The 8,544-nt window shown below is 43.8% G+C and overlaps 1 protein-coding gene across 16 annotated transcripts in view; it reads left to right on the top strand.

Moving 5' to 3' along the window:
- The first annotated feature begins 1,961 nt into the window (after positions 1-1,961).
- Positions 1,962-8,544, top strand: part of CAST (calpastatin) — a 128,621-nt gene continuing 122,038 nt past the window's right edge. For 5 of the 16 annotated variants that reach the window (XM_057493197.1, XM_057493152.1, XM_057493176.1 and 2 more), the window contains exon 1: positions 1,963-2,271. In XM_057493197.1, coding sequence (XP_057349180.1) covers positions 2,197-2,271 — 75 coding nt within the window. In that variant the 5' untranslated portion in view covers positions 1,963-2,196. Of the gene's footprint in view, positions 2,272-2,761; positions 2,919-8,544 lie in introns of those variants that run through there. The other 11 variants (XM_057493172.1, XM_057493164.1, XM_057493145.1 and 8 more) reach the window with 4 other exon arrangements.

Raw genomic sequence — 8,544 nt, 5'->3', positions numbered from 1 at the left:
AACAAGCTTCCCCAAGATACTTAAATGCTGGTCATAGGGTCATAGTTATAAATTCCTCACTGACTACAAAAGAACATGAAGACATCACTCTCTTCTTTAGCTTCTTTGAAGTTCTTCTTTACTCCTAGTCATTATGCATTATCTAGCTCACAGTTGTTCTGTTTATGAGAGTGCGAACTCTTAAACAAAGCCCAAAGGCTAAGGTCATTATCTCTTGCAGATTTTGATATGAACTGTATCACATAGCTCAGTGTAGCTGCTTAGTAAACAATATGATGATAATGGTTCAAAGACTCTTGAACTTGGGCCAGCAGCCCCAGCCAGGTGGGCTTTCTATTTCCTAAACTGCCCCTGTCTTTTCTTCTTCTGGTCACATGCTGCCAGTCGGCCAGCCCACTCCAGCCTCCTTTCCCATCGTATGATCAACAAAACTCACAGAACCCCAAAGTCCTGAAGCACATTTTTACATATTCACACCTGTATGTCTCTCAATGTCACCCATTGATCCTGTGTTACATGTACCATATGACTTCAGCTAAACGGTAAGTCCCTGGAAGGCAGAAAATGCATATTTTTAATCTTTATTCTGCTCCCTCTGCCATTCCCTTCATAGTGCTTTACATGAAGAATCAAGAAATATAAAACTGGTTGAAGTTCAATTTTAGTATTCCATTAGAAAAATACCTCAAAGTTAACAACAAAACCATTCTTCTTACAGAGTTAGAGTAATACATCTAGGCCCTCTAGGCTGCAGAATAAGGAAATGGTGGCAGTTCCTGGGTCTGGAGGTGTGGCTGCCTATCACCTCACTCCTATAGTTTTTGTGTTTGTTGAAATAACTGCATGTGTTTGCTCATTATCATAAAAGTGATTTTTCAGGCTTATGACATATTTTCCCAAATTATAAATGTAATTCATGCAGGCAATCCATTTTTCTTAGATGGACAATCATAGGCCCTATACCCAAGTTGCTTCATTTTTAGGTATAAATTCCTGCACTGCAGCCTAGTTATTGAAAATACTAGATACATAGGTAGTAAGCAGAACCCTTTTAGAGGAAATGCATTTATAGCAATCTTCCCTGCTTCCCCTCTTAAGAATGCTGCTAGCCAGTCCCTTGAGTAAAAGGATGTCAGAATCCCTAAAAATGAGAGGGGGAGGGGAAAAGAATTCCATTCTGTCAAGGTCCCTATGGCACAACCAGTCCTACCCGATAATCTGGCCTCTCTTCAACTGTCTAAGACACAACACTGCAGAGAGCTGTCATCCGAAGGCCCGAAGTGTCCATGCCATTGCAGGGTTACAGGGTTTTTCTTTTCTGTCGAGTCTGATCACAAACCGCCAGCAACCACAGGCTGACAGTCTCTGCAGAGGAGCGTTTTCTAGTCAGGCTTGCTACATTTCACTTCAGCCTCAAACCAGGAAGTGCTGTTGAAGATAAGCCAAAGACAAAAAGCAATCCAACCTCCAAAACTCACCAGGCTTCAGAAAGGGTTAAGGGCTTTACATTTGGGACCATTCTTCAGTTTGCATTGGAACCCATAAAACATTATTAAACTGAATTTCAAAGTCACCCCCCCTCCCCCAAAAAGGAACATGACAAAACACATACACAGGCACGCACACACGGAGACCAATTCGTTCTTGTGATCCTCTTCCTTATCTAGACAGGCCGGGCTTGGGCCAGATTTGATTTGGCCAATTCTTCCCCTAGCTAAACCAGGGCAGATTGCAGAAAAGGTGCCTAATTCTCGAGATTTAGGGAGAAGGGTGAAGGCGTGGCCCGGCCACGCCCTGATCCCGCTCTGGCGTTGCACAGCGGCAAGCTAAGTCTGGGCAGGACGAGGGAGGAACCCCACGACCTCCAGCCCCTCCTCTCTGTGACTCACGGGGAACCGAGCGGTCCTGGGGGGGCGGGGAGGGTCACTGGGTGAAGACCCAGGGGCAAGGGTGTTGTTTCAGGCCGGAGCCCGGGACCTCCACTGCAGGACGCAGCCAGGAGCGGGCAGGAAGGGGAGGGCCCTGCGGGGCGAGGGGGAGCCCCCGCGGGCTAGGGCTGGTTCGGAAAAGCTGCCTCACGGGCGCGCCCGCCGGCCCTGCGCGCGCTCCCTCCTTTCCTCCCAGCGCTCCCCTCTCGGGCCTTCCTTCCAGTCTTCGCTGCGCTGTCCTGGAGGCAGCGCTCGCAACAGCCTCGCCATGTCCCAACCGGGGCGGAAGCCCGCCGCGTCCCCGCGACCACGGCGCGCTGCCGCCTCCCGCCAAGCCCAGGAGGTGAGTGGCGCTCCTGCCGAAGACGCAGGCTGACCGCCTGGAGGACCCGGGCTCCGGAGCCTAGGGCTGCCTCCTCTGGGCGTAGCCTGCTTGGCCCGTAGCCCCGTGTGCCCCATCCCCGGCTGAGGCGCTAGACTCCGCGCTCACCGCTCGGCAGGTGTCTGGAGGTAGCCGGGGGTTTCTGGGCCTGCCCAAAGTGCGCTGGGCGTGGCGCGAGCCGGATAGGGGGCGGCCCTCGTCGGGAAAAGTTGGTTGATGAGACGTGGGTGAAACGAGGATGGGAATGAAAGGGGCAAAAAGTTCATTCGGGACCCCCAGAATGGGTGGGAAGGTTGAACCCGACCGCGGCATCCAGGCTTCCACTTAAAGTTCGGGCTGCAGGGTGCGGCTGCCTGCAGCGGTACACATCTACCAAACCAGCCCGAAGCCCAACCGGGTGGGGCGGGGCCTGTCCCGTGCCCCGCCCACATGCCGGCCCACTGACGGCTGCCTGCCTGGTGAGTTCAGTGCCAGCCCAGTGCAGGGCAGGCGGAGTGGGAGTCCCGCACCGTCTACACAGCACTCTGCGTCTTTTCCGAGTCCTCCGCCCCGCGGCATCTCAGAGCAAACCTGTTGCCATGGCATTCGCAAGCTGGTGGTACAAGACGGTAAATGGGAGCGATCGTGCCTGGGCAGGACCGGGAAGGAAATGTGTTTGCTTCGAATTCTGGGCGTGAGGATAAAGTGTTGTCCCGGGTTTTGGGGGAAGGGGCGGGGACCGGGTGCGACCTACTGTCAGACCTTCAGGTTAGGCTTCGGGAGAGGCCGAGACTCACCCTACTGTGGTATGTGCGAGCGCGCCCGGGCTTGTGTGTCGGTGTGAACGGATACGTCAGGCTCAAATAGGCTTATCAGTTGAATGGAACAGGAATTGTTGCTGGAGGAATTCCGACTCTGGCTGGATACGAATTCCTGGATCAACTCGGACTCATCTGTTAAGAGCTCAGATCTAGTATTTGTTTTTTCCTCATAAGTAAAGCCTTCAGATCTTTCAGAGTAGTGTTCTTAAATGTGCATTCTCCAACTCAAAGGAGGAGTCAGCCGGGATGAGGGGCAAGGAGAAAACTCAAAACTCCTAGGAGCAGAAGCAACTGAAAGGAAGACCCTTACTGAAAATGGGGGGTGGGGAGGAGTGTGCAGCTCTGCACTTAATTCTAAAAAAAAATACACCGAAAATTGGTTGACAGAGTCAAAGCATTTATATCCCATTGATCTATGGTGAGAATTTCAAAAAATTAGTTAAGTATACCTCTCTTCCAGCATGTGGTATTGGGAGGAGCAAGGATGTTGTAATCAAACATTCTTCAAAAAGAAATCTTGTGTTGGAAACAGTAAACTGTCTCTTATCCATCATTGGTCATTCTCTGAGAATCTACTGTGGACTAGGCTCAGTACTAGCATCCATGTACACAGTGGAGAGTAAGACAGAGTTCCTATTCTCAAAGGGCCCTGAGTCAAATTTTTTGAACCTATTTCCACATCTATAAAATGATGGTGACAATAGGCACCACGAAGGGTTGGTAAAGACTAAAAGTCATGAATCACGGTATCATACCCATAAACCTTTAATGATTGGGATTCCAGTTTTCCTTGAGATATTTCTTTGTGAATATTTCCCATTGTGTTTTCTGGGTTTTTAAATGTAGCATCTTACTGATGTTCTAAAAGCAAAAGTTTGCTTTGAGTCATTACTGCCCTAAGGTTCTTATCTAAATGTGCCACATGACTTACTGCAAATGGGTGGCAGTGGTTTGAGCTGACATCTGACTTCTTCCAGATTCTGGTTCTCTAAATGAAATCCTGCTGGAATATTTGGATGAAAGTAGTTTAAATCTATGCTTTTAACACTGTTAAGTCTGACATTTCTGCTAACACCTCTTTTAGGATCCAATTTTGTAACTATTATAAAATTATTTTGCTAGTGGGAACCTCCTATAATCAGCAACCTGCCTGTGATGAAGCCTTGACTTTTCCTAAACCAGTGTGGTTCAACAAAATAATAGTGTGAGCCGTATATGTAATTTAAAATTTTCGAATAGCCATATTAGCAAAAACAAGAAAAAAGAGGCAAATTAATGCTAATAATACATTTAATTAACCCACTGAATCTCAAACATTATTTCAACATGTAATAAATGGGCAAAACATTGAAATATTGTACATCGTCTATTTCAAGTTAATTCTTCAAAATCCAGTGTGCATTTTATATTTACAGCACATTTCAATTCAGTTGTTCAGTTGGCATTACTTGCTAATGGCTACGGTATAGAACAGTATAGCTCCAAACATAGGTTCCTAAGCATTTTTGTTTGGTTGTTGTGAGGAGATGATCGCAGATCATTTTGAGAATTAGCTGAAAGTTATGGACCATTTTACTCCAACAAAACACACACACACAAAAGCCCACCCATAAATTCCATCAATGTCCAGGGAACCAATTTAAAACATGTATACATACATTTTATATATATATATATATATATATATATATATATATACACACACACACACACACACACACACACACACACACACGTGCAATATAAATTGTATATAGTGGTATATATAATAAATGTAGATACTTATATATATATGTCTATATAAAATTAATATATAATATAATAATGTAAAATGCTTCTGGTAAATCCTGTAATTAAAATGTCTTTAGTAGGATCCTTCAAATATTAGAGAACATTGTGAATGATCTGACTTTTAAAATTTAGGCAAAATAAGTTAAAGGACATATCTATTACATGTTTGTTTAAAGGAGTGCCACCTATAAAGCCAGTCAGTGAATCATTACAGTGTATATTTCTACACTGAATACTATCAATATCATTGATCTTATCTTCTGAAGAATTATATAACTTCTTATCTTCTAAAGAAGGTCATAGAAAAAAACTAAAAGCTAGATTTGAGAAACATCTAATGAGCATCATAATGATGAAGCATAAAGGTGAGTAAATTTGGTTGACACCAGTAATCACATTCTTGAGTCATAAGTTGACTTGATTAGACCATGTTAATTAAAGGTGTTTTCTTAGCCTAATTAGACCCTTGGGCCCAGTGGCAACATGATCAGGGAGCCCAGTCATGGGGGAGGAGCCAGCACTGTGGCTGGCCCGGGAAGAGTGTCACAGGCCTTCCACGGCAGGACAGACCATTTGGCTGCAATGAGTTGTAAGAGTTAGTATTGCAAATTATAGTCTGCAGAAAGGGTACAGGCTTTGCAATGCTGAGAGAAGGAAGGTGAGACACAACTTTCTTCTTTTGGTTGGCAGTTTCTGAATTGGCTTGTTCCCCCGTGCAGATAAGACTTTTTGAGGGGCAGAGAGAAGGAAGGTATGACACAGCTTTCTTCTTTGGGTTGGCAGTTTCTGAACTGGTTTGTTACCCAGTGCAGATAAGAGTTTTAAACTAAGATACTGACTGTTCTTCAATCAGTTTTGACACTTCCCAGAAAGCTAATTATATTCTACAAGTGCTTTTTAAAAAATGGTGTTGCTTGCTGGGGTGGAAACAGTGGGTGGCCATTTGAGAGTCCAAGGTGAATGGGTTGGGTAATTAGTTCTGAGTAGGTTGTTTCAGTGCAATGCAAGATTGCTCTAAGCAGCTCAACCATATCCTATGTTTTTTCCTTGTGGCTTTGTGTGTGTTTGTGTGTGGTGTGGTGTGGTGTGGTGTGTGTGTGTGTGTGTGTATGTGGTAAAGTACACATAACATAAAATTTACCATCTTAATTGTTTTTAAGTATGATATACATTTGAAATCATACCTTTGCATTGAAGTGTCTGTGTTCCTTATCATTTTCTTTTTTCTATTCTATTCTAAGAACGTTTAACATGAGATCTTAACAACATTTTAAGTGTATAATACACTGTTGTTGACTATCGGTACAATGTTCTATGCAGATCTCTAGAGCTTATTCATCTTGCTTGACTGAAATTTAATGTCCACCAATAAGTAATTTCCCATGCCTCTTTCTCCCAATCCCTTGAAACCTCCACTCTACTTCTGTCTCTTATTTTGACTACAGGAACCTCATGTTATGGGAATCATACAGTATTTGTCTTTTGTGACTTTTTTATTTCACTTAGCACAATGTCCTCAACATTCATCCATGTTATAGCATATGTCAGAATTTCCTTTCTTTTTAAGGCTGAATAATATGCCATTGTATGTGTGTGTGTGTGTGTGTGTGTGTGTGTGTGTAGGTTGCTTCCCTGTTTTAGCTAATTTTTTAGGAATCACCTTACTGTTTTCCACAGTGGTAGTACCATTTTATATCCTATTATATATACACAAGGGTTCCAGTTTCTTTACATGCCCACCAATACTTGCCCCACTACCTTCTGACCTCCAAGGTTTCTGATGAGGAATCTGCTTATAATCTTATTGAGTACCCCCCTTCTATGTGGCAAGTCATTTTTTTCTTGTTGCTTTCAAGATTCCCATTTTTGGCTATGACTTTCAGCAGTTTGATCATAATGTGTCTCCTCATGGATTTTGAGTTTATTGAGCTTCTTGGATGTTTATATTCATGTCTCATCAACATTGTGAAGTTTTAGGCCATAATTTCTTCAAATCTCTCTGCCTCTTTTTTTCTTTTCTCCTCCTGGTGCTCCCACAGTGTGTATGCTGCTCTGCTTGTTGGTATCCTTTATGTCCCTGAGGCTCTATTTGTTTTTCATCAATCATTTTTCTTTCTGTGCCTCAAATTCAATAATTTCAGTAGTACTGTCTTCAAGTTCACTGATTCTTTCTTCTGCCGGCTCAAATCTGTCTTTGAATCCCTCTAGTGAATTTTTCTTTTCAGTTATTGTACTTCTCCACTCTAGAATTTCTTTTTGGTTTCTTTTTAGGTTATCTGTCTCTTCCATGCTATTTCCATTTTGTTTGTACATTGTTTTGCTGACTTTCTCCACATCTTCCTTTAGTTTTCTGAGCACCATTAAGACAATTGTTTTAAAATATTTTTCTAATAGATCTACCATCTGATCTTTCTCAGGGACAGTTTCTGTTGGTTTATTTTTCCTTTGAATAAGAGCTACTTCTCTGTTTTTCTATGTGCCTTGTGATTTTTTGGTTGAAAACTAGACATTTGAATTAATAATGTGGTAGCTCTTGAAGTCAGATTCTCCCCCTTCCTCAGGGTTTGCTGAGGATTTTTTTTTTTATTACAACAGGCTATTTCAGTGCTGAGATTCAGCTTGAAGTATATGTAAACTCAGATCTTGGGTCTTCTGAGCCTGTGCCTCTCCCTGGGCATGCACAGTGACTGTCTAACTTCCCCCATACATACATTTGCTTTTGAATGTCCTGAACTTTAATGTGTGGCTCCTGAAAGGAAAAAGACAAAAATTAAGTTGGGAGAGGGAAGGATGCCAGCCTTTTAAATCCCCTGAAAGTTATCTCAGCTGGAGGGGGAGGGACTTGTGCCCACCTCGATGTCTGCAACTCTGTGATCAGAGCAGCAATCAGTGATCAGAATACACACTCCAAATATTTGGAGGGCAGAGTCCTTATTGCCTGCTCTGGCTCCCATGAGCTGTATTCAATCTGTGATCCAGTGTACAGCTGCCTGCAATTGCTGGGGGTGGGGAATGGTAGCCGCTACTGAGTTAGAGCTGATACCAATGGAAATTATCCAAAACTTACCATGCAAGGCTTCCACTAGATATCACAAGCCTTTGATAGACTCCAGAGTTTCAAAACAGGCAGTTTTATCAGGCAGATTCTGCTAGTGGGAGTCTTATTTAGGTTGAGAGATGGATTCCCGGTGCCTTCTTGTCTTGCCTATGGGTTTCAGCCCCAGATAAGTTCACTATGGATTCAGTGTGACCAAAGAAATGATAGTAGAATGTCCTTGAGGAGAAAGGGTTATACCCAACTTTACTCCCACAGTGGCAGGTCAATCACTAGAATCCTGTCCATTTAGAGCAAGTCTGCATGCAGTAAGTGGTCTCTGCCTCTGGGCCTCTCTACACCTGCAGCTGCCTCAGTCTCTGTCCTTGGCACTGCCACTACTCCAGTCTCATCTCTGCTCTCCTGCAGCCTTGCAGCCATGCCAGTATGTCACCCAGACCACTGGGCAGAGCTTTTTATATAAAGTCAATAATGATGTATTGCCCATATGTGTGTAGTGAGCTAGCTGACCAGGGCCAGGTGAGAATCCTGGCCACAGGAACCTTCACTTTATCCACATTCCTATTCTAGCATCTTCCCAGAATCCTC

The sequence above is a fragment of the Manis pentadactyla genome, chromosome 2 (assembly GCF_030020395.1).
Source record: "Manis pentadactyla isolate mManPen7 chromosome 2, mManPen7.hap1, whole genome shotgun sequence".
In the NCBI taxonomy this organism is placed as follows: domain Eukaryota; kingdom Metazoa; phylum Chordata; class Mammalia; order Pholidota; family Manidae; genus Manis; species Manis pentadactyla.
Note: the sequence above shows the minus strand (reverse complement) of the source record. Positions and strands in the feature narration are given on the sequence as shown.